This window comes from Polypterus senegalus, chromosome 8 (assembly GCF_016835505.1).
Source record: "Polypterus senegalus isolate Bchr_013 chromosome 8, ASM1683550v1, whole genome shotgun sequence".
Classification (NCBI taxonomy): domain Eukaryota; kingdom Metazoa; phylum Chordata; class Cladistia; order Polypteriformes; family Polypteridae; genus Polypterus; species Polypterus senegalus.
In genome coordinates, this window is record NC_053161.1 from 54,191,514 (window position 1) to 54,219,426 (window position 27,913).

The window sequence follows — 27,913 nt, forward strand, 5'->3', positions numbered from 1 at the left end:
ATAATGGATGGATGGATGGATAGATTAAAACTTGTAAGCAAAATTGACAGATCTTAGCTCTGTCTCCTCACTCTTGCTCCTCTTCTGAGATACACATCCCTGCTGCAATTTAAATGTCATAAAAATGACTGAACACGTTTAGATTATTTAAGCATTTATTGTTAAACTTTTTCAAAAATTTTCAATAAGAAATAACAGTATCTCACAAAAGTGAGTACACATTTTGTAACTATTTATTATACCTTTTCATGGGACAACACTGAAGATATGACACTTTGATACAATGTAAAAGTAATCAGTGTACAACTTGTATGACAGTGTAAATTTGCTGTCCCCTCAAAATAACTCAATATGCAGCCATTAATGTCTAAACCGCTGGCAACAAAAGTGAGTACACCCTAAGTGAAAAATGTCCAAACTGTGCCCAGTGTCAATACTTTGTGCAGCCACCATTATTTTCCAGTACTGCCTTAACTCTCTTGGGCATGGAATTCACTAGAGCTTCACAGGTTGCCACTGGAATCCTCACGGAGCTGGTGGATGTTAGAGACCTTGCGCTCCTGCACCTTCCATTTGAGGATGTCCCACAGATGCTCAATAGGGTTTAGGTCTGGAGACATGCTTGGCCAGTCCAGCACCTTTACTGTCAGCTTCTTTAGCAAGGCAGTGGTTGTCTTGGAGGTGTGTTTGGGGTTGTTATCATGTTGGAATACTGCCCTGCAGCCCAGTTTCTGAAGGGAGGGGATCATGCTCTGCTTCAGTATGTCACAGTACATGTTAGCATTCATGGTTTCCTCAATGAACTGTAGCTCCACAGTGCCAGCAGCACTCATGCAGCCCCAAACCATGACACTCCCACCGCCATGCTTGACTGCAGGCAAGACACACTTGTCTTTGTACTCCCCACCTGGTTGCCATCACACACGCTTGACACCATCTGAACCAAATAAGTTTATCTTGGTCTCATCAGACCACAAGACATGGGTCCAGTAATCCCTGTACTTAGTCTGCTTGTCTTCAGCAAACTATTTGCGGACTTTCTTGTGCATCATCTTTAGAAGAGGCTTCCTACTGGGACGACAGCCATGCAGACCAGTTTGAAGCAGTGTGCGGCGTATGGTCTGAGCACTGACAGGCTGAGTCCCCTTACCACTTCAACCTCTGCAGCAATGCTGACAGCACTGATACATCTAATTTCAAAAGACAACCTCTGGATATGACGCTGAGCACGTGCACTCAACTTCTTTCGTCGACGATGGCGAGGTCTGTCCTGAGTGGAACCTGTTAAACCGCTGTATGGTCTTGGCCACTGTGCTACAGCTCAGTTTCAGGCTGTTGGCAAACTTCTTATAGCCTAAGGCATCTTTATGTAGAGCAACAATTCTTTTTTTTCTTTTCCATGAGGTGCCATGTTGAACTCCAGTGATCAGTATGAGATAGTGTGAGAGCGAATTTAACACATCTGCTCCCCATTCATACCTGAGACCTTGTAACACTAACGAGTCACATGACACTGGGGAGGGAAAATGGCTAATTGGGCACAATTTGGACATTTTTCACTTAGGGGTGTACTCACTTTTGTTGCCAGTGGTTTAGACATTAATGACTGTGTGTTTAGTTATTTTGAGGGGACAGCAAATTTACACTGTTATACAAGCTGTGCACCGACTACTTTACATTGTATCAAAGGGTCATATCTTCAGTGTTGTCCCATGAAAAGATATAATAAAATATTTACAAAAATGTGAGGGGTGTACTCACTTTTGTGACATACTATATATATAAATAAATTTAGATTCCTAATAATATGCCAGAGAAAACTGCTCAAAATAAACCTAATGCTCATAATTTTATTTTTAGTTAATGGGGCTATGGTATAAAGTTGTTCTCTTAAGAAAAGCAGAATCAGAATATCCAGTAAAGATAAGTTTTGCCCTTTTAAATTAAGGAATTCTGAAAATATCTCAGTAGATTTATTTGGGCTGTAAAGATGCATGTTGCCATCTGCAGGAACTAATAGTCTGCAGTTTTATAACAGAGAGATTGCAATATTGTGTTCAGTATACATTTTAAAAATATATCTATTTAAATTTTATATTTTCATTCGACAGTTTATTTAAGGAATATGGCAAAAGTTGTTATAAGCGATTTTCCAGAAACTGAGTAAATGAAATGCTTGTTTTCTTTTCAGTAATGTCTGTAAGGTCAAAAGGATGAAGGATATAGAGTGTCACGCATGTGCACCAGAGGGTCATCTTCCAGGTTCACAAAAGTAAGCAGTATCACCCCATGATGTGGGGTGAGGTGGGGTGGGGCTGTCACTAATGGTCTCATTTCTCTTTCCCCCTCACAGCCTCGATAAACCACCCCTTGAGGGCAACAAAGCCACGCCTCTTCCAGTCCACCTGGTATAAAAGCAGAATGCTCCTGGAAGTTGGTGTCTCATTTCGGTGCTGACCTTGTTAATGTGCAGATTAACAGCAGAGCTTGTTGCCAAGTGACTTACAAAGGCAAATTGTCCATCACAAAGAGTGCCAGATTGGCACCCAAAGCATTTGGCTTTTGCTCTGCCTTTTCATTAGTCCTGCTGCAATAGTAATATTCAAAACTGGACTCTACATTTGCAGTTTCTCTAAAAATACTGTAGTGTGGCTGCATTGCTATGCATTCTTTAATGAAAACAATTCCTAGTGATTTTTGCCTCCTAAACAATTTAATCTGCAGTTAAAATTGAGTATATTAAGAAAGTCTTCGCTATCCAGTTTAACAGCACAAATATTTAGCTAAAGTCTGTAACAAGTACAAAGGCAGAATAAAAAAAAAAAATTAGTCTTAATAATACGATAATTAACAGTGTGCAAATGTCAGTAGTATGGTGTCTTTACTTTCTTGATAATGTGAGAATTTATTACCAAAGTATCCTTCATAAAATGTGAAAAAGATGATCTGATGAAAAAATTAGGAAAAGGCTTACTTTTTGTGTAGATGGTGTTGCAATGGAAATGCCCATCCCAGATCCAGGTAGAACAGACAGGACTTTATACTGAAGCAAAAAAACAAAAATGTTAAATTATCATGAAAAGAAAGAAACAAGTTTTCATATATGAGACTCATAAGAATTTCCATTACATAACAATTTTAATTTCTTAGATTAAATGAGGAATTGCATAAAATATTTCATAACTATATATCTTATGTCATACACGGAGTATCCTTTGCATTAATACCACTCCTTGAGGTGAAGTAAGAGGTTTAGTTTTCAAATTTCACAGAAATCTCAACTGTAAAAGCTTCCAAGACTCAAAAATGCATGTTATTTACATTTAGTTACATTTAATACGAATATACTATTTTTCAAGTACATTTTAATCAGGCAATTATTAAAGGTTTCAAGATGGTGGAAATATTTTTTAATAACAGCAGTAAGCAATTGTATAAATTATAATGATCCACTCTAAGGATGGTAAAGATACATCTTCAGGGTAAATAAAGTCCTTTAAAGTAATTTAAAGACATTTAATATTTGTATCATATAATAAAAAATTTAGGATATTTGTGCACCACTGTATGCAACAACTGAATTTCAACAGGGTTTTCTTCATTTGTGCTATGACAATGTTGCAGTTCTGTACTATCCTTGCTATACAGTTACAAATAAAAAATCTAAAAATAAATTGTTAATCACTATGCCTTACTTGAACTATTAAAATCCATAGCGAAACAACTGTTTCCATTTCATGCTCTGGACAGTCAAAAGCTATGGAAACATTCCCAGCAAATGCTGGAATGGAAGCAGAAAGAGCAGAAGGTGATGAATGTGTTTCACTACATAATCTAAGAGGGTGCTGGGAACAAGACCTTGCAATGAGGATTTCAAATAATGAACAGAGCAACACTCTTAGTTCAATATTTTTCATTAGTTTCTCTGAAATATGACCTAATTCATCTCAAGATGGTGCCTCACACACATCTTTCTTGACTATTCAAAATTACCTTGGTCAGGGATCCTAATTATGAATGATTTTATAAGGCACCTCCCCCATTCACTTGTTTTTCTTATTCCAACCTAACCCTCTCTGTGCAAACATTATTGGAATCACAATTATAACTGATCCACTTACAGTACTATTTGGTATAAAATCTGATGAGACATAACTGCTTAAGCAACAATATGCTGTGACATGCTGTCCTAACCAAAAAAGTCCAAAAGTAAAGATAATCAGTCATGGACATTTTGAACACTTCCAATTTCTTTGAGTGATAAATTTAAATTTTCTTCTTTGTATTCTGGAGTATTATATTTGTTTTGATTGAAATGTAGTATTGCATATCCATCCATCAATCCATTTTCTAACCCGCTGAATACGTCTCTCTATTATTAAAAAAAAGGGGAAGGAGACGAGACGTGATCTTCTCAGAAGACAATTTGACGTCACACGAGACAAGAAACAGCGAAAAGAGATGGAATATATTGTTCGGATTTAAACTTTAAGTCGGAGACTTGTGGATTGTCTAATTCGTGTTGCCAGCGAGAATTAAAAGATTCCAAAAAAGCTGTTGCGGTATGAAGTCCCATGAGACAGAGACTTTTAAGATGAGATTCTTTCAAGTCATGTCCTCCTTACAACTATTTTCAAACAAGACCGTGATCATCTAACCTCAGTTGTGTGAATGCTTTTGGCAGGCACACTTCCTGCGCGCTCTGCTCTTACAAATTTTGTCTGGACAATGATTTTATACGTTCTAGACGACACGTCAACGACAAAGCGAAGAAGAAAGACCATGAACAAACATTTAAGAAAGTCTTTTTAGTTATTCGAGAGAAACAAGCGATATTCACGATGGAAGTCCAAACACGGAATCAAAATTCAATGCGATCTTGAAGAAAAGTTAATTCCAAATATTGTTTTTACAAAAGTTTTAAAGTAAAAGTGAAATAATGCATATGTAACAATTCCCATGAAAACAACAATCTCTTTAAATTGTATATCCGATAAACCAAATCCGGGGGTGGGTGAGTGAAGTGAGCAGGGGGCGGAGCCCCATAGTTTTACATATTTTTAATTTACTCTTTAAAATGTATTCCTTAAAATCATTAATATATATTAAAAATGAACTGCATTTGCTTTCAATATTTGTAAGAGTTGGCTGAAGTGTCTGAAGCCATCTAAACCTGGCTCTTATGACATGCTAGTTGTCAAAAACAGAAGTATGCCAAGTACCAATTGTAATCTGATGGCTTGGTATATCTATTTATATTGCTAAATGCAGCATTTGAAGAACAGATTGAAGTTTAAGTAAACTGAAGTTTATTTTCTTTCACCTCATAAAATAATATAAAGGGCCCCTTAAGCTATTATAACTAAACCTACCTCTTGTACTGTATAAAACACAAAAAAATAACAATTTGGATACTGTACATTTTATCTGTGTAATGGTGAGGAAAAACGTATAAGATGTACTCAAAAGAGAGAGTTAAAAATGACACATTCTCTGTTACCGATTTTTGCGCAAGAGTAACCAATCTCCTTTACATACTGAATAACAGTGTTTAGAATTACCATTAAATAAAGGTCATTAAATAAATAACATGTTCAAAGGGATATATATATATATATATATATATATATATATATATATATATATATATATATATATATATATATATATATCAAATTAATATAAAGGGATAATATCAAATTAATTATTCATTTTCTTGTTTCAAGTTGAAAACAAATCCAAACAAAACCATGGACTCTGACAATGCATGTTTTGACTAAAAAAGAAAACGTCCATTAAAATCATACCTTTTGAATATCTGTAATATCTTTCAACTTAATTACTTTATTTTTCTTGGATGAACCAGACTTCGAGCTTTCAAAGCATAAATAACTAGGGAAAAAAAAATTACCTTTGTTTACATTTCAAAACAAGTACATATTAAAACAAATCAACTTGCATCTTATAAAACATACAGTATACTGGCCAAAGTAAGGACTGAGACTTTTCAGCATTATTGTGAAAATCTGCACAACTCTTTTTGGTTGTCTAGGTGAAGTATTTGACAATTAACTAATTTGTTAATTTTCATACTCCTTATACCTCTTTGTTAAACAACACTTTTTTTATTAACCATCACAAAAAAAGATCTATTTTACAGACTACTAAATTAAATTGTATTATCAGTGGTTGTTGCTGCTTTATTTCTGTATTAAACTACAGCTCCTTTTATTTCTAAATTTTGCTAGTTCTTTTTTTTCTTTTTAAGGACTATTTAGACCCTCTGACTGATGTTTTCTAGTGTGCTATTTCACTTTCAAGTGTAAACTGCAAAGGAGGCATGGCAAAGAAACTTACAAATATAGTTTCTTTTCTGTACATCTGGATTTTAAAGGATTTAGGGAGGTGTTACATATTATGAAGTGTGGTTTAGATATCTTGATGCAACTCCCACAGTTACAAACTCTATTCATAAAGACAGGGAGAAATATATTATTTGGCTTCCCAAAAGCCTCATTATTACTGACTTCACCAAAAGTTATCCTGATGATTAATTAACGAATAGTCACATTTCTATTCATCAACAGTAACTAATCAGACCTGAAAAATATTGGTCATTAAACCAATAATATAACGGGGCTGTTGTAGCACAGTGCAAGTGCAGAAGCATCTCACTCGTGAATGACAAGCTACTTCTCCAGCATTAAGAAACAGCTGAGGAGATTCTCAGATTACTTAGCTTTAGGAGAAAACTAAGCAAATTTAAGTGAAAATAAATTCAAAAAGCTGACCGACAGTAGGTCTAGCAGTCATCCAACAGCACTTCTCAGCATTTCAGAACTTCACTGAGATCACAACCAGACAGCTGAAGATGAATTTAATATTAAGTGCAAGTTCCATCTGTAATGCACCAGATGAGGGCATATTTACAGTGGGATGCAAAAGTTTGGGAAACCTTGTTAATAGTCATTATTTTCCTGTATAAATCGTTGTTTGTTACGATAAAAAATGTCAGTTAAATATATCATATAGGAGACACACACAGTGATATTTGAGAAGTGAAATGAAGTTTATTGGATTTACAGAAAGTGTGCAATAATTGTTCAAACAAAATCAGGCAGGTGCATAAATTTGGGCACCGTTGTCATTTTATTGATTCCAAAACTTTTAGAGCTAATTATTGGAACTCAAATTGGCTTGGTAAGCTCAGTGACCCCTGACCTACATACACAGGTGAATCCTATAATGAGAAAGAGTATTTAAGGGGGTCAATTGTAAGTTTCCCTCCTCCTTTAATTTTCTCTGAAGAGTAGCAACATGGGGGTCACAAAACAACTCTCAAATGACCTGAAGACAAAGATTGTTCACCATCATGGTTTAGGGGAAGGATACAGAAAGCTGTCCCACAGATTTAAGCTGTCTGTTTCCACAGTTAGGAACATATTGAGGAAATGGAAGACCACAGGCTCAGTTCAAGTTAAGGCTCGAAGTGGCAGACCAAGAAAGATTTCGGATAGACAGAAGCGAAGAATGGTGAGAACAGTCAGAGTCAACCCACAGACCAGCACCAAAGACCTACAACATCATCTTGCAGCAGATGGAGTCACTGTGCATCGTTCAACCATTCGGTGCACTTTACACAAGGAGATGCTGTATGCGAGAGTGATGCAGAGGAAGCCTTTTCTCTGCCCACAGCACAAACAGAGCCGCTTGAGTTATGCTCAAGCGCATTTGGACAAGCCAGCTTCGTTTTGGAATAAGGTGCTGAGGACTGATGAAACTAAAATTGAGTTATTTGGGCATAACGGGCGGCACGGTGGCGCAGTGGTAGCGCTGCTGCCTCGCAGTTAGGTGACCCGGGTTCGCTTCCTGGGTCTTCCCTGCGTGGAGTTTGCATGTTCTCCCCGTGTCTGTGTGGGTTTCCTCCGGGCGCTCTGGTTTCCTCCCACAATCCAAAGACATGCAGGTTAGGTGGATTGGCGATTCTCAATTGGCCCTAGTGTGTGCTTGGTGTGTGGATGTGTTTGTGTGTCCTGCGGTGGGTTGGCACCCTGCCCAGGATTGGTTCTTGCCTTGTGCCCTGTGTTGGCTGGGATTGGCTCCAGCAGACCCCCGTGACCCTGTATTCGGATTCAGCGGGTTAGAAAATGGATGGATGGATGGGCATAACAAGGGGCGTTATGCATGGAGGAAAAAGAATACAGAATTCCAAGAAAAAACACCTGCTACCTACAGTAAAATATGGTGGCGGTTCCATCATGCCGTGGGGCTGTGTGGCCAGTGCAAGGACTGGGAATCTTGTCAAAGTTGAGGGACGCATGGATTCCACTCTGTATCAGCAGATTCTGGAGACCAATGTCCAGGAATCAGTGACAAAGCTGAAGCTGAGCCAGGGCTGGATCTTTCAACAAGACAACGACCCGAAACACTGCTCAAAATCCACTATGGCATTCATGCAGAGGAACAAGTACAACGTTCTGAAATGGCCATCTCAGTCCCCAGACCTGAATATAATTGAAAATCTGTGGTGTGAGTTAAAGAGAGCTGTCCATGCTCGGAAGCCATCAAACCTGAATGAACTAGAGATGTTTTGTAAAGAGGAATGGTCCAAAATACCTTCAACCACAATCCAGACTCTCACTGGAACCTACAGGAAGCGTTTAGAGGCTGTAATTTCTGCAAAATGCGGATCTACTAAATATTGATTTAATTTCTTTTTTGTGGTGCCCAAATTTATGCACCTGCCTGATTTTGTGTGAACAATAATTGCACACTTTCTGTAAATCCAATAAACTTCATTTCACTTCTTAAATATCACTGTGTGTGTCTCCTATATGATAGATTTAACTGACATTTTTTATCGTAACAACCAACGATTTATACAGGACAATAATGACTATTAACAAGGTTGCCCAAACTTTTGCATCCCACTGTATATATTTTATGTCCTGCGGTATGTCCAGCCAATGGTACAAATACCTTTACTTGCACAGGTAACTTACATTTTGTGGAAAAAATGGGGCTTTGGAGAAACATTCAAGGACACTGACAGTGATAAGGCAAACCTTTATTCATTTAGATAAATTGGACATTACTGATTCGACTTCAGTATCTCCAGGCACTACCTTAGACACTACAAGGCCAAACGTTATATTGGTAACTTTGAGACAAGAGGTGTAACAAGTCAAAATTTGGACACATAACTACTATGGAGCACTTAATAGAATATCTGTTGAAGATGAAAAGAAGAAGAATTGACAATTCCATGGCACAGAATTTTAGAATTCCAAATTATGTTCAGTTAAACTGGCTTGAAAATAATGGGTTTTCAGGAAATGTGTTGTTTAGTTCATATTTATAAAATCAATTTCATTATGAACATAAATGTTTCAGTAATACAGTGACATGATCTCCAGAAGTTAGATATGATGCCCCATAGAACTCAGTAATTGGACCATTACAATTTTCACTTTACATGCATCTACACGTAGATATCATTAGAAAACATAATAATCACCTTCATTCATATACAGATGGTACTTAGCTGTAAATTTCCTTCAGATCAAAATATATTAGTTAATTGATTGTGCCACTTACTTTAAAGAGTGTATAGATAGTAACAGCTTATTTTTGTTTTTAGATACTGAAAAACAAATATTACTTGGGAAGGGGGTTGATTAGCTATTTTTTTTTAGCTTTTCTGTTATCATGTGTATAAAAGTGTAAGTATATTAATTACAAACCGAGCCTGCACCATTATGCTCTCTTCTTTGTAAACCTACAATGGCCCTTGCAAGCTGTTGGAAGACATTAGAAATACTAAGGTGCCTTGGAATCCAACAGAAAATCCCAGGAATTAAAGGATCCTACCTTCCTATTCGACTGCACAGCACAAACGTACTGTATATAAAGGTATACAATCATCAAAGATTGCCAGTATACCCTTACATTATAATCAACTGGGGATACCCCAGAGGTCTACATTTTTTGCAGAGGGTACAGACCTATAAATACCTGGGAGTGCAGCTGGATGACAAATTGGACTGGACTGCCAATACTGATGCTCTCTGTAAGAGAGGACAGAGCCGACTATATTTCCTTAGAAGGTTGGCGTCCTTCAACATCTGCAATAAGATGCTGCAGATGTTCTACCAGATGGTTGTGGCGAGTGCCCTCTTCTACGTGGTGGTGTGCTGGGGAGGTAGCATAAAGAAGAAGGATGTCTCACGCCTGGACAAACTTGTTAGGTAGGAATGAAGCTGGACAGTTTAACATCTGTAGCAGAGCGACGGGCATTAAGCAAACTCCTGTCAATCATTGAGAATTCACTGCATCCACTGAACAGTGTCATCTCCAGGCAGAGGAGTAGCTTCAGTGACAGACTGTTGTCACTGTCCTGCTCCACTGACAGACTGAGGAGATTGTTCCTCCCCCACACTATGCGACTCTTCAATTCCACCTGGGGGAGTAAATGCTAACATTAGTCAAAGTTATTGTCTGTTTTTACATGCATTTTTATTACTCTTTAATTTAATATTGTTGTTTGTATCAGTATACTGCTGCTGGATTATGTGAATTTCCCCTTGGGATTAATAAAGTATCAATCTATCTATCTATCTATCTATCTATCTATCTATCTAACTACAGTTTATTTTTCTCTCCTCTATTGCTAGGCTCAACATATCCCGTCCCAATAGCACTAATGGACATGTTAGGATCCATTTATGTCCAATTTGAAATTGAGTTGTTTTACTTTTATGAATTATTGATCAATCATCCAAACAAACTGCAACATATAAACATGACATAAATGTAATATATATTAAATAAAGAAATAGGATTGCTATGACAGAAAGACAGGAATGTCTTTGATTGAAAGAAATTCCAGTCAATGTGAAAACTTCCTTTGTTTATTCGCAAAACTGAACATATTTAATACTCATTAACCCATACAGCTACAACATACTACAAGAGAGTACAACCAACCACCACCATGGTAAACATCTTTATATTCAGTACATTGACATGGAGGTGTAGGTTAGCTTTAAATTTGGAAGGGATGAGAAATAACATTTTTAAAACATAGTGCTTTCAGGCAATCTACATATTACTCACAACTGTTGATGCTTAACACTAAATTGTCATTCAGCACACTAATATAGGAGGATAAATCTGGAAAGAAAAGAGGAGGACTTTATAACTATGAACATCACTATAAATGTTTCCAATCATAAGTACAATTGTGAACAAATGTAAAACAGCCTTTCAAAAACTGAACATGCAAATAAAAGCACATAAAACATTTTACTATTTTTAAAAGTGTACATTCTTTTTAACCTCTCAGTTGTTAAAGTAATATAACTTTAATATGTCACTGTGTTCTGTTCAAATATTTTAAATCTACTTTTCTTGCTTCTCACATGTATAGCTAACACAAAGCCAGATTTAGCACACAGGGGTTCACCATATAAGAACTACTAGGCAAGCTTTTTAAGACAAGACAAGTTAAGGACAACTGCAAAATGGTCATTGTGCTATTTCTCTGTGTCAGAGTCAGCATGACATTGGATATTCTTTTCCTAGTTTAGAATGGCATGATTTACCTAAGTGGGGGAGTGCACATAGAGAAAGAGTATAAAGCCTTGGAACATTGCCCGGCACACCTTTAAAGCCGATGGACGGATGGGAGATACTGTATTCCAATCCGGAAAATCCTTCCAATGCAGCGATGAAAATGGCAGACTCTATACATTGGGCTCTCACTACCCGAAGGTCTTGTCATGACTTCCTCATCTGTTATGCAGCGTAAATCATTATTAAAGAAATCAACATTATTTCTCCTATGTGATTTCTTACCACTGTACCACTAAGGGAGGGGTATCACCTTTTTATATTATACTGTATCTATAAAGTTTTGGGTTATGTAACATGCTGCAATTACAAAAGAACTTATTCCAACCAGGGAGCTAGTGCCCTCTGCTGGATACAGTCATGCCATACTGCTGCTTGGAGTTGCAAGTGGTGACCCCCTCTACCTCACCCCCATTTGATCAAATGTTACTGTTCTGCTCTGGTGTTTTGAGTATGCCGCTTTTTGACTTACATGCCAAAAATGGGTTGTTTAGGTTGATTAGACAATCTATAATGGCTCCTGCAAGAATGGTGTAAGTGTATGTGTGTGACCTGTCCTATGAAAAATAACTGCAACTAAAATACTTGTTTTAAGAAACTGTTTAGGCGCAAAAGACCATACGTTTCCAAAATGGACACCAAATGTTTCCAAAAGGGAGGGATCCTTATGCCAAACAGTATAACTTTGTAATGCTATGGGATATGACTTCTAAACTTAGAATAATAACGGTTGACAGATTAAGGCACAAAGGAAAACTGATTCCAGGGCTGTGCATCATAAAATGTCTTGGATATGTATTGTAAAATCTATTTTTATGGAAAGAAAAAACAGAATTGGCTGTACTTTATTTAGTTGATATTGTGAAACAAAGGTTATTTATATAAAGGCTATTTTAAAAATTTGTAGTGTTATACTCTATTACTCTTAAGCCATTAAGCCAAGCTGAATAATAGCCATTTATTTTGAGGTATGTAATTTAGACTGCATGATGTCAAAAACTCCTTAGGGTATAATGGGGATAAGCTATAATGTTAAATTAAACTTACTATTAACACTAGAATTACCAGAGCCTATGAAAAAACTCGTAGATCCGTCCCACCTTAAAACGTTTCTTACTTCTCCGTCAGCGTCTTTTGTCCTTTAAATGTGTTGATAAGCAGCAAACAGCAAGCAGTCTGCTATCACATCCCCCCACCGGCACACAGTTTTCTCAGCTCAAGTCTGTTTACCTGCGTGTCAATTGCTTAGAGTTGTAGAGACTGAGAAGTCAAGCAAAATGACACCTTTTATAAATACTATATCGCTATTTGGAACACTTGCATTTCATGTGTGTTCCGTTTCTACAACGACCTATGCGCAGTAAACACATCGTTAAAACTGAAACGTTTTTCATGTTTTAGTAATAATTGACAAAATGTAGACATGAAGTGTATAATGTGTGAAACCTGAATTCCAAATATCAAAGAAGCACTTTCACAAAAGATACAAGTATAACAGAACAAATGCGCTTTTTTCCAAGACTATTACCGAAGAAAAAGAAATCAGGTTAATGTTGCTTGTTGTCCCGACTTCTTGGGTAGTACACTGGTTAGAGCTGCTGACTCCAATTCAGAAGGTTCTGGGTTTGAGTCTTAACGTCTCCCAAAATAAATGTTTTGAGTAGTGAGCTGCTCTTATTGGTATTATACAATAAAAGCATACATTTAATTTGCGTCTTTAAAAGCTGCTGTAAATGTATAGTACTTATCAAAGTTAGCATCTTTAGTTTTACTTTATTTATTTATCTTCCTACAGCATAAACTCACAAGTATACTTCAGAGCTTCCTCTCTTTGATCGTCATGGGCATGCTCACAAATTACACGTGTAATGCCACGAAAAATACCTGCTGACACTTTAGTACACGAGCAATGGCACGAGAATGCAGTTAGACTTTTTTGGGAACATACATCACGCTAGTGTGTAGATCTGGACGGTGTAGCGTTGGCGAGCTCTTTAAGCCGTGCTGTTTCTTTGAAGGACAGGTGATTGGCAGGATAACGTTTCTTGCGGGGAGGGCTTTCTGTTTTCTCCCATCTGAGTTCACCTCTATTATAGCGTGTCTTTATATTAAAACAGCAGTGTTACTTATAGTCAGATCGGGAGGGGGTGTTAGAGCGTGATCGTCATTGAAAGAATAAAACTCCGGCCCACCTTAAATCCCTTTGCACCTCTCCGTCAGTGTCTTTTGTCTTCTAAATATGTCGATAAGCTCAAGCAGCCTGCTATAGCAAGCTGCCCCCACCACCACCACCAACACCTAAGAACGGGGAAGGAGTTCTCCCAATTCCTGCCTTGATTGATTATCTGGGAGTGAGCTGCCCAGAATTGTAAAGGGAAATAATTTGATGTGTGTTTTGTGTCTACAACAAGCTATGTAAACTCATCGTTAAAACAGAAATGTTTTCCATGTTTTAATAATAAATAACAAAATGTAAACAAACTGTATAATGTGTGAAGGCTGATGGCCAAATATCAAATAAACACTTTCACGAAAGGTACAAGTACAATTCGACAGATTCTGTGGTGTAGCAGTAAGATCCGCTGCTGATTTATAATCCGGAGGTCGTGAGTTTGAAACCGGCTCCCTGCCAAGTTTACTGTTTTGAGTAGTGAGCTGCTCTTATTGTTAAGTGTTGTAAGAATCATACAGATGCCCTATCAAGCTTAATACTTTGTAAACAAATAACTGGCGATTTTTTAAAATCTAGACAAAATAAATAAATGCCTAAAAAAACAGCTATGGGCAGAAAAATACAGATGCTAACAATACACCCATGGCTATAGTAGAAAAGGCATATGAAGCTCAGACAGTGGTCAAAGATGGTTAAAAATGTGAATAATTAAAGTTGATTAACAGAGCCAATATCAACAAAAACATTTTATATATGGCACAAATGCTGTTGATTTTGGTAGTGCTTTTTTTACTTCTTTACTAGTGAATGTCTATAAAAATCTGCTCTAAATCAGTGGAATTGGCACTTATTCTTATATATGGATTATGTACTTTTTGTGATGTTCTGCATGTAAAACAATGGACCAGAGACAATTTAATTGCATTATTTCACCTCCTTTGCCTGTTCCTTGGGCAAAGTATCAAGTAAAGAAATTAGCAATGATCTACAAGATTTACTTGATGCACATGTTTTATACTTTAACATCTGTGCCTGATGATCAATTGTTAATACAATGGAAATTTCCAACCATTTGGCATAAAGAATTGTCTAGTTTATACTGCCCTGAAAGAGGCAGATTAGACACCACATCTCTTTTCTAGTACCTCTATATTTACAAATTAAGATAACATCCTATAAATATGCACATAAATTATGCAGCTATTCCTAAACACATTGCAGAGAATACATTATTTGTTTTATAGGGATTATGACATGGGCACAATTTGACAGAAATGTACAAGTGAATGAAGCAGAATTATCATCAACAGATCCCAACAACTGAATAATCTCAACATTTATTTTGCCTTGATTATTATAAAATATTAAGTCTAAGCATGCCTCCTTTCTCACTGGTACTTTTGACCTAGTGAGTTAAAGGAAAAAAAAAAATCATGATTACTGCAAACATAACTTACTCCAGAAAAGATTAATAGTTGGCAGGAAAAATACTATGATAAAAAGGTGCCCTGAAATAAATAAAACTGCATTAAAATACTGAGCAAAATGGAATGTAATTGTTGGATAAAGTCAAAGAGAAAGCAGATGTTCTAATCATCCTTACGGCTATTCCTATGTTAAAGTCTTGTCAAGGTGGCATCTGTGAACCTAAGATCAACACTTTTGCCATTTATTTCCTAATACTGCAATATTAATTGGGAATTTTACATGAATATTCCAGCATTTATATACATTTTGCAGTTCACTCTCATAGCCTTACAAGAAGATGGGCAGTTTTAGTTCATTTCCTTACTTTTCTGTTACATAAAGTACTCCATTGCGAATGTAGTCAGTTGGCATCTTTCTGTCCCGGTTAATTAAGCAGCAGCGCCAGCCATTTTCACATGCTTAAAAAAAGTACAATTATATTAAAACCATCTTAAAATGAAAAAAAGACAGAACAAAAAATATTTTATATTTTATGCTCCCAAAAACTTAAGACATTAGACCAGCAAGTCAGTTATCACAAACAGCTAATGATCTTATAAAGTGGTTAAAATCCGGTTGAAGTTATTCAGGCTCTGTTCCAGTGTAAGAGGTACACTATGTAAAAGATACACACAGTCAATTCTCATTATCCATTATGTTCCTGAAAAACCCTGCACAAACAGAAAATGTAGATAATGAATCATTTATCCTATGGGGAAAAAGGGTGAGATAATGATCAATCCACTTTTTCACCTACAGATTTCTTGTTACAACTTTTACTTTCTCAATAGTCAAGTTAGATTATCTTCTGTGCACTTTACCAGAGGCTCTGATCATCCACAATGAGGCTGATCAAAGAACATAACTAAACCATCCAATCTGTAGCAGCAACAGGCAGTGTATACAAAGGTCAGAGACTTACTCAGTGCAAGCTTAAGAACTGCACTTGCAAGGAATTTCTTGATTGTACAGAACAATTGCAAACTATGGTCCCCATTACAAATTTAAGTGAAATTGATCTAGCATGGAGCCCAGTAGGTGTCAGGCAAAAAAAAAATAAAAAACATTTGATGAATTGGTGACACAAGGGAAGGAGCAAAAAAAAAAAACCACAGAAATTCAGAGAAGACGAGTCTCTACACACTGCCATTGAAAAAGAGATCAAGAGCTACTTGATGATACTTGAGGTGGACAGTGATGTAAATGCACTTCAGTGGTGGAAAACACAAGAAGTGCATTTGCCAAATTGGAGAAACTTACAAAAAAAGTACCTGTGCATCCCTGCCTCATGCGGCAATTCTGAGAGAGCTTTCAGCACTAGAGAAAAAGTTGTAATATGTAATTGTGCTACCTAGGAGTCAGATGCTGTGAATAGACTGGTATTTTTGTCATACAACTTGGAAGTTTCCTCAGTAGAGTTTTACAATTGTTTTATTTTATTGTTATATCTTTGTGCAATATTGGACAGAACTTGAATTTAATAATTTGTTTAAAATGATATAGGTTTGGTTTTTTTTGTATATTTGTGTAATATATTACAGAAAGTGTTTACAAATGTTTTTTTTTGCCTGTGCAGTATTTGACAGAACTTTGGATTTTTACTCTACAGTACAGTATGTTAGATTTTTATTCTTGCTTGTAAGCTGCACAATTCACCTTACAACAGGGCAGTTTATGTTTAGCCAGACTGTAATGCTCATGCCCTGAAGTTAAATTATGCTCAGATTTTATTCCCTTTGGATTCATAATGTTTTTACATTAAATGCACTCATTATAATAGTTTTGATGGTCTTGCATAAATCCTGTAGGCCACTTTGAAATGGTTTACTTATACTTGCACTGTTTGATCTCAGTAATACTATGACTAATTAGATAAGACCGATTTTCTTTAATTGTTGTTTCCATTAATCTCATTAGTAGGCTACAATTAATATCCTATTAACAAGAACAAGCTAGATCAATGAGACTTTTACAAACACATTTTTAAAAGATGCAAAATATTGTCCAATTATCATTATTAGTCCAAGAAAACAGAGATATAATTTTTTGCCAATATTACACACTACTACCTCTGAATTTTTTTTCTCTGCTCTCTATGGTTGCAAATACAACTTGTTTGAAGTCTATTCCTGCCTCATCCAGCAACCAAGACCTTATCCATGAATGGATGTGATTAGACAGCAGATGTTGTGAAATGGGTTACACTTTTATAATAGTAGATAACTGGATCTGTCAGAATGAAATCCAAGGATAGCGAGGATTTACAATATCTATGATGTTAATTGAGTGTATATGTATAGTTTTTGCAAGCCATGACAAAAATGGTAAAATGCAAAATTCAGGTAAAGCAGAGATTACCAATCACATCCTAATTTATTGATTACAATTACTCCTTTTCCAATGCATTGCTTCTGAATTTAACAAGTCAAAATCACATCCAAAACAAACTTGTACAGTAAGACAGAGATAAAACAACAGTCATAACTTTTTAAAACCTTTTTACTTGCTTAACTCTGTGCCAATCAGACACAAGTTATAATCTCCTAAATTTACTTTCTACTATACAACTTATTATAGATGACATGGTAGTGGAGTGGTTTGCTTTTGCTGTACCCTAACTTCAGGATATATGACATTCAAGACCAATAATAGCAGGTATGGAGTTTCACATTTTCACTATGCATGTATTGGTTTCATTTCCACATGCTCAAGACAAGAGAGTTACCTAATTTATCATGGTGTGAGTAAGTGCTAGTGTCTGCTTGGGTGTGGCCTGCAATAAACTACTGAACCATAAAAGTGTTGGTTCCTGTCTTTAGTCCAGTACTATATGGGTAGGGTCTAGCAGCCTGTGACTCTAAAAATGGACAAAGTTAAGTTAGTTAAAAAAAAATAGACTGACGAATGAGCTTTTTAATATCTTTGTTTTATCATTTATATTGATTAACCCCGATAAAAACTAAAATTGCCAATCTATCTATTACCTTTATTAGGCTGTTTCACCCATGACAGGATGACAAGGAGAACATGGCATGCAATTAATTACTTTACTTGGAAAAGCTACATAATATTGAGAAACTGAAAAGGCAATATGATAACAAAAAGACAATTGAAAAAAAACTGATAGACAATAATGATATATTAGGTGATTTTATGTACCTGGCAGAGGACGCTCATTTTCTGACAAGTTAAATATTTCATGAAAACTGCCTTTTTTGGTGCTATGTGACCTGCCCCCTTCTTCTTCCCTACTAATACCAGTAGGGGTGGGTGTTCCAAGACTTGATCTTGTAACAACAGGCTGGACCTGTAAATAAGAAAGAGGGACACAAAATAACATGATAGTTGTTTCAGAATTCATAATTATTTGGATGAACTAGCATTTAAAAATAAACAGCACTAGGAAAGTAAATATCTTAAATATGTCTTAAATATAATAAGATACCAAAAATAACTCAGCCCATTCATCAGCTAAATTTTCCTATTTTATTTTTTTTTTTCCTCAGGTCATAGGAAAATGAAGCAACCACTACAAGGTGGATATCAGCCCATATGTGAGGATACTTTTTTAGAAGAAGCTCTCTTCTAGTCCTTTCCCTAGGGGAAAACCATGCAGACTCCAAAGAGATAGTAGCTCAGCTATGAAAGAAATGTCTGCTCTACGCTGAGAGCAGGCAATGAAACACATTATTGCACGCTTAAAGATTAAAAATTCACTAAAAATTGAATAACAATAAATTCTGATATGTAATGTACAACAGGAAAGTCAAATTAGCCAAAAATAAGGTCTGAATATTCAAATTAAAAATAGGTAAATATTTGAATATATTCAAACTTAGGTTAGCGATTCAAGGCATTACATGCATGTCTCTATGTGCCTTTTCAGTATTTTACTATTATGGTTAGTGGCTACAGTCCATGGCCACAGTAAGAACAAACACCAACAGCAAAGCAGTAAAAAAAAATCTTACCAGTGCTCGGTCTAATGTTATTTTAATATAAGAGGCCATCAAAATCCCAAGCAGCTGCACCCCATAAAATGGAAGCATTAGTCTAGTGCTGACAGCTCGATGCATAAGTTTAAGCCACTCAGCCTGTCTGATGCGAAAGCACAATCTTATCCCTCACTTCTGTCATTAAACTCCGAGTCCCACCCCAACTCTGCTTCCAATTCTCACACACCATTCCTTACAGCAGCAAGACACATCACGATGAGTTTGTAGCGCAGGGCACAAGCGGAGTGCTACAAACAGAAACAAGCAACATTTTCAGGACCAATTCACAGTGTCACCAGGTCCTGGAAATATTTCCAGCACAATGATACCTGAAAACCTGCTTAATTATACTGTGGACTAGCTTAATAAATGACACAATTGACCTCTGTATCCCCCTTAGCGGTTTACTGCTGTCACCCTCCAGGTCCCCCTTAGAGTTTTGGTGCTGTCAATGTCCTTTAACCTTACAGCTTTGTCGTTACCAAAGTACTTACCTTGGTGTTTTGCTACAGTTGATGTCCTTAGGGTTTGTTCCACTTGAAGTTTGACTCCTTTAAATTTATACACTGGTAAATAATTTTTTTTTTTAAGCTCAACTCTTTCAAAAATGTCAAAAACTATGCCTTGAAGGGTTCTGGCTGGGTTTTACTAATAAAGGAAACAAGCTAAGTATTTGAAATACTGAAAATGCCTATTGTGGAAGTGAAGTGCAAAAACAAAAAACAATAAAATACTGCAGCTTGCATAGTGCATCTGGAGTAATATTTATGTTAAAATTAGTGCAGGAAAAACAAACATCTGTTCTTTTACAACTGAACGTCAGCTTTTGCTCTAGAATAAGACATTTTTTAAAAATATTTGAACTATATTCGAATAGCAATGTTCGGGCAGCCTTAAAAGTACAAGTAAAACTTTGCTCATTTATTTATATTACTTTTGTATCATAATTGACAGATGTCAAAAATAAACAATTGGCTGTAGCAAATACTTTATAAAAGAGTTAATCTACTCATCACTAAAGCAGTGCAATCTCTTTGCTAAGGCATTATATACTGAAAAATAAACAGCAAGCAATAGCAAGGAAGTTATAATATACTGGAAGTAACTGATGGTAGTTTCAGAAGACTGTCTCTTGTGAACAACTCAGTTTTGACTTTTAAAGTCCAGTCATGAATATTTTCAGCCTTGAGCATGGAAAAGGCATTATATAAATAAAATGCATTATTATTATATTTCTTCTCATTGTGGAATCCTTGTGAATTTAATCCAATTCAAATAACAGATACTGTAAACTAGAAAAAGCAAGCAAAATTAAGACCAGATAAAGCATGTGCGTTGTATATTAAAAATGGAGTATGTAAAATATTGTCTTGAAATCAAATAATACATATATTCACAATATCCAATTGCACTTAGTTTACTTTCACTTATAACTAAATGTCAGTATCTGCTCATAATTCAGTCCTACAGACTGGAAACCTTCTCCTTCCACTTGCTAATGTCACAGCATGAAACAAGCAGCACATGTACAGATGGCCCTATCATGTGGTAATGATTAAAAAAATGATGAAGTTAACAGAGATTATGGTGAAAAATAAGGAGTATATCAAATACTTTACATCTAGCTATCCTATGAGCATATTCAATTCTACACCATCACCAAGCACAGTTGCGTTGCGGTGCAGCAGTCTATTAGCCAGCAAAAGCACTGTGAAGAAGCTGTCTGTTTTTATGATTCTGCCTTTTTCCAGAAATGGCTCCATAAGCTTTATGACCACAGACTCAGAAAGTCTTTGCTCTTGGGTTGTAACTCAAAACACAGTTCTCAACAAAATGTTCCCAGATATCCAAAAATTGCAGCAAACCTGTCGTTTTTCACACATTCTGCATGGGTGTCTAAGCGCAAATGCCACATGATAGTCTGATAGCGTCAAGGGACATTGTATCTTTGTAAACAATGGAAAAAAACGTCATCATCTCAGAGATGGAGAGGCAAGTTCATTGTACCACGTGAATATCACTAACTGAATAAAACTGAATAATTAAAAAAAGTGCCAACTTTTACAAGTAGCCAAAATTTGCACCTGGTATTACAGACTCAAGTCAAATGTATGTTTTTATTATATTATAGTAATAACAACAGCAGCCCACTACTCAAAACGTGGAGCATTCAGTCTCGAACCTGGAACCTTTTGGTTATAAGGCAGCAGTTCTTAATTCCGCGCCATCCAAGAATACACATCAACTTTCTGTCGATTGACATTTGAGTTTTGGTTTTTAACTCACTGACAGCAACACGTAAATTGAATGATTTTTTTTTTTTTTTTAACTTTGGTTATATTGGTGTTTATTTAATATTTGGACTAAAGTTTTCACACATTATATAATTCACATCATTATTAGTACAACATGGAAAAAGGTTCTGCTTTAGGTATGTCTTCAGCATTTCTGGCCTCGCATTTCCTTTCATCCTACACTTAAACAGAATGTTGTAGACATGGAACATACATGAAACGCATGTATTCCAAATTACAATATATTACTTACCATATATAAGTCCAAGCACCTCACAGCAAATAAACACAATTGAGCTGGGAGAACTTTTTGCCCAAGATGAGCTCCATAGGATTGGGTGGGATAGCAGGCTGCTTGCAGTTTGTGCTGATCAACACATTTACAAAACAAAAGATGATGATGGGGAGGTGCAAAGGAATTTAAGGTGGCCCGGAATTACGAGTTTTTCTCGTAAATTTCAGGGATTCTACTGTTAAGTGTTATAGTGGTTATTTGTGTGTTACTTTTCTAAAAAATTGTTTACAAAAGACCACATTGTTCTTACTTAAATCCTTATTTAGTGTTTGTTTTAAAATTTTTATGTATATTGTTTGTAAAAGATTGCAATACTTATTCAAATAACATTTGTAATATTTCACTGTACTGTCTCAGTAACAGAATTTGTTTTCACCAATGTAAAAAAAACAAAAAAGTTGACCAGATTTAAAATTCTTTACTCTTTATTGTTTACAGAGATTTACTCTTACCTTTTACAAAAGACTGGAGTACCTGAAGTATTTCCATTTAATGACAAAAAAATCTATTATTCTTTTCTATCAATGTTAAGGTTTTAATGTATAGAGAATTGCAATTTGTTTAAATATATATTTTTATTAAGCTATATGATGTACTTATGAGGTATCAAAAATTGTATCAAATTTCAATATTCAATCAAAAGTTTAAAATTTTGGTATTGTGAATACTCTGGATGTGTATTATGAAGGTAATTAGTACAGTCAGTAGATCCATGCTGTTAAAGAGATCTTCAAAAGAACACAGGGACAAATGTTCAAAAGTTTTTCTTTACATAGAGAACCTTAGACACTATGTAAGTTATCAAGAGGTCTAGTATATAGGAGGGCTTTTACAACTGGAGTTGATGTTTTTTCCAAGAAATTAAGTGAATAGGACTGATGATCTTTATTGGGGTTAATGGCTTATCCTCAAAATTGTTCTAATGTTCAGGTTACTTTTAAAAATAATTTTAACAATTTTTTTTCTTTGGAAGTTACTTGTGTTATCCCATTTTTTCTTCTATTTTCCATCAAGCATACTTGGTGTAAAGTGGAATAGGTGGGTACCACATTGTATGTTTGCATCTGGGATGCAAATGTCTTCATTATTTTAAGATATTAAAAAACAAACAAAAAAAAAAAAAAACACCAACAGCTTTTTCCGATTGCATGATTCTGTAAAAAAACACTAATTACTATACTGCATTGTTCTTTTCTTTTACAGTGCTTTTGATTTTATTTTACATCATTTTGTGCTGCATTCCGACTAAGATGCATTTGTAACTCATGTTGAGCAAACATAGTTGGAGGAGGTGGTGTGTGACTTGAAAAAAGTGGATCTCACTGCAGCGAATGCTAAGAACTGTAATGAAAACAAAAAAGCAGTTAAGCTGGTTATGATGATAAGAACAATGAAAATATGTTTAGTATACTAGCCTTATAATCAGAGGCCTGCTATTTAAAAATATATATTTTTTTAAGACGTTTAAACTTTGTTAGTTTCTCCAGTAAAATGATGGCTTGTAACATTTTTTTAGAAAAATATTGTGTCACCTTTACATGTGATGTGTGGAAAAAAATGCAAAAAATTTTTAGTTTAAATTAATCACATGCTCACTTCCACTCCTATTATGATTGCAAGCTCAAGTAAACTGTTCATCCATTGAATTCTACTAATTGCACTGCACTGCTTGGTCACTGTCATAACTTGTTGCAGTAGTTTGTAATGTATATTAGTTATATTGTAGCTCTGGTACTTTGACAGGCTGCAGATCAGTCTATAAACAATTGCTGACAAAGAAACACGAGCCTTACACTGCATAACAGTTCCTGTCCCCGTTTGTCTTTGCAGACTTCTAAAATACAAACCAAATGAGATCATGTCAACTTACAGGTGGTCTGCTTCAGTCATCTTCATTTTCAGCCAGTGTTCATTTTATTTTTGTTTCCATCCACAACCTTACACTCTTTATACACCCCTCATCCATGTGGAAGTTCCCAAGAGAATTATAAACTGCAGTCAACATGTCAAGCCAAATGGTACATGTTTATCAAAGACACACAGTGGAAAAGCCCATATCTTGCACTTCTCCTGCTTTATTTCTTCTTGTAAATAAAGTAAATATATCCTTTTACATATTGATACATGCTGTTAACTTATTACTAAATTAAATCTGGTACCCTGCCAAAATCTGGTTCCAGCTCTCCAAGATTATAAAGTAAATTATGTAGGACCAGAGAAAATAAATGGATGAATAAAGTAAAATGTATTTCACATATTGTAAATTTATGATATGTGTCATTAATTTCCATGTTATGGTCATTATTATTTATTTTTACTATGACATCAATCATTTTAGAGACCACTTTTTTCAGTTGTACCAGCTAACAGAAACTAAATTAAAAATGCCTTATATAAGTCCACATCTGAATACACAGGATATACTGTGGTAGGTAAATATACAATAATGAACTGGCAATTCTAAAATTATGGAATAACTAAGCAAATGTGAGAATGCCATGCTACATTATATACTACTACATTGATTTATTGATTAGACAGATACTGGTTAGAGAGCTACATAATAATCTATAGTATAAACAGAGGAATGCACAAAACAAAAAACAATTCAAAGCAGACCAAACAAACCCATGGCTAATTTAATAGGCACAAAGTCTATATATACAGCCAAGGAAATGCAGATACTGCTATCTAGGCTGTATATTTAACAGCATGCATTTGGATACAAGAGCATTCAATAATTTGATAAAAATAAGTAGAAGCAGCAATAGACAGAAGTACAACACATGCTCTACATATTTTGCATTATTAAAAACCATACACAAACTAGGCTAGGGTTAGAAATTGCATATATCCTGTCAGCATCTCTTGTACCCAAAGCACTTTCAAACAGCACCGTCAATCACATTAAAATCCATACCTTTTCATGCCCTGACAGCTGGCAGGAAAAGAAACAACAAAATACAGATGTGACAGTAACAAAATAAAAATTCCATGGCTTGGCTACAACACAAGAAGTAAAACATGATGCAAAACATAAAATGCTCTTTACAATATCCAAGCCTCTTTTTAGATGTTTATTTCCAGTAAAATCCCACACATATTTTATTGTACACTTACACACACTTATCCATTCATAAATACACAATTAAGCACATATGCACACACTAAAATAATATACATTGTGACATAACACCTATATTGTCCAATGCACTTCAAAAATGTTTTGGGAGGATACTATATATTGCCAAAACAATCTTTTATAAATGAGATTGTTACTTGTTCACTCTTTCTTTATTTCTGTCTTTCCTGTGGCAGTATCTCAGGTAAATTTCATTTTTGCATATGGTGCGTGTCAATCAGCTAAAGAAACATCCCATTTACACACTGCAGTATGTATTCAGCTCACTAATGTATTAGTGTTGGCTGGAGACAAGGTGAGTATATCACAATATATAAACTTCATAAAAAATAAACAAACATGAATATGAAGACTACATATACTTATTCAATTATTAATCTTACAATTTGTAATGCATAAAACCATATTTAATTCCTTTTATTTCTTGTCTTCTTTAGTGAAATGGGAGATATCTTCACAATTTCCAATTAAACCCAAGATACTTTTATTACTCCAAATATCAAAAAGTTTAGAGGAATTTGTTAAATTTAAGAATATATACTGAACATTTAAGTAATGTTAAGAAAAACTTTAAACTGTGCCTACTTAATAAAGTTAGACTTGTATATTTAAAATTGTGACAACTAATATTAAGGATAAACGCACTTCTGCTAATAACTATACACCCAGGTAAAAATGTTATTTTCTATATCCTTTAAAAAGAATTGTTTCCTGGTTTCAGTCCTAAATGCAGCTCACCTTAATTTCCACTGGGGTCCTTGAGTATATGATTCACTGTTAAAAGAATTTGGTTGTAACTCCAGACCCCACTTTCAGAAAAGTTCTTTTTGTCTGTGTTCCAACTTTTTTTAAGTGTATTGTAGGCATCAAATTAAAAATTGGTTTATATTTACAAAATACAATTAAGTTGGTCAGTGAAAGAACTGAAAGCAAGAGAATTAACAAATCACACATTTTTCTGGAAATGGGGTTTGCATCTTATCAATGCTTTTAAGAATTCTGAAGACCTGGATCTGTTCCCCATACAGTCTCCTCTGCCCAAGATTAAACAATTTTAATTCTCTCAGGCGGTCAGTCCTGGGATGCACTTGATTACTCTACTCTACTCTACACAGCTTCAAGTGCTGCTGTGTCTTTCTTCTAGTGTGGTGAGCAGAACTGTACACAATACTCCAGATGTGGTCTTACTAGTGCATTATACAGTCTGAGCATAATGCCTCTTGACTTGTATTCAACAGTTTTAAAGATATAACCCAACATTTTATTTGTCTTTTTAATTACTTCTGCACATTGCTTAAATGAGGAAAATGTTGTGTCAACATAAACCCCTAAATCCTTCACAAAGGTTGCTTCATTTAGGACACTGTCTACTGTCAAGTATTTATAATCAAAGTTCCTTTTGTCCACGAGTATTGCTGTGAATTTTTTTTAACATTAAATTATATCTTGCAAGCAATCCCCCAGTTATGAACTTGCTCCTTATTCAGTGCCTTCCATTCATCTAATTTAAGTATTGTCTGTGAATTTCAAAAGTTTAGTAACTACCTTGACTCTATGTCATTAATATAAATCAGAAAAAGTAATAAGAGACTCCTAAGGGACTCCACTGATAACATCATTCCACATGGACCATTCACCTCTTATGTGTACACTCTTTGCCTTGAGATCCAGTTTTGTAGGTTACCTCTGTTGCCTAAAGCTTCTAGTTTCAGAAATAATCTTCGAAAATGGGACTGAACAAAAGAGTTTTGAAAGTCCAAGTAAATTATGTCATGTGCTGCGCTTTTCTCAACTATTGCAGTTGCTTGTTCAATAAAATTGGTTTGGCAAGATCTTCCTCTCGAACCCATGCTGGCTGTTATTTAATATATTATTTTTATATAGGTACTTTTATAATTTATTTCTTATTACAATTTCCATAAAGTTGTATGGCACAAACATATTGGTCTGTAAGTACTAGGAGCCATTTTGTGTTCCTTCATGAAGACTAGTGTTGCATTTCTAGTCCTCAGACATTTTCACTTTCTCATGTGACTACTCAAATATGCCTAATAAAAGTTTATAGATGACACCTTTGACTTCTTTCAATACAATTGGTAAAATCCCATCAGGCGTGGCAGTTAATAATAATATTTAATAACACTTTATTCATATTGCGCCTTTTCCCATGCTCAAAGTGCTAATTTTATTCTTTAATGTACTGAAAGATTGAAGCACTTCTGACTTTACTTTTTTAAAGTCTACGAACTCTGAGGATGTTTTTACTTCTGCACTGGGTATTCAACTTGTGTCTTCCTTTACAAATATTCTGGTGAAATATTTATTCAATTCATTCTCTATTTCCTTCTCATTTTCAAAGATTTTTTGTTTTATTGTCCCTGAAGTTTAAGTTCTTTTGAATTGTCAGTTAGGAAAACACAGTACAACGCTTAGGGTTTATGTGCCCCTTGTGGAAGTAAAATTCTAGCGCACCTATTTTCTTGGTAGAGATAAGAAACATGAAGTCTGCCTCATTTAGATGGCAGCCAAGAAAAGACTGCCAGTGGCAAGAATGTGGTGTAAATACTTAGGAACCTTTAGCTATGCATGTTATGTTATATATTCACCACACAACAATGTCTTGCTGTGTGTGGGATGTAAATATTGCTCATGTATGTAGCAAAAACAGGATAATGTCCTTGGAAAAACACGATTTTGTTTCTTATTTTCGATAGTCACATTAGAAGAAAGCATAAAATGACAAAACACAGAAATACAGTAGTTTGTAAAATACAGGAAAGTTAATACTTTAGGTTTTGTTTCATTCATGGATACAAGTCGAGTAGTACATTCATGAACTATAGTCTACAGCACGTTTTGCTGTCTAACAGTTTTCAACAGCAGCATCATGCATGTTTTGCTCTTAAGAGATAAGCC

General features: G+C 35.3%; 1 protein-coding gene across 5 annotated transcripts in view; it reads right to left on the minus strand.

Moving 5' to 3' along the window:
* The window catches only part of gramd4a (GRAM domain containing 4a), a 323,835-nt gene that overhangs the window by 6,778 nt on the left and 289,144 nt on the right, over positions 1–27,913 (minus strand). For all 5 annotated transcript variants that reach the window (XM_039761079.1, XM_039761080.1, XM_039761078.1 and 2 more), the window contains 4 exons: positions 18,431–18,578; positions 15,597–15,690; positions 5,808–5,892; positions 2,975–3,043 (listed from right to left, as the gene is read on the minus strand). In XM_039761079.1, the coding sequence (XP_039617013.1) occupies positions 2,975–3,043; positions 5,808–5,892; positions 15,597–15,690; positions 18,431–18,578 (396 nt within the window). The remainder of the gene's footprint in view (positions 1–2,974; positions 3,044–5,807; positions 5,893–15,596; positions 15,691–18,430; positions 18,579–27,913) is intronic.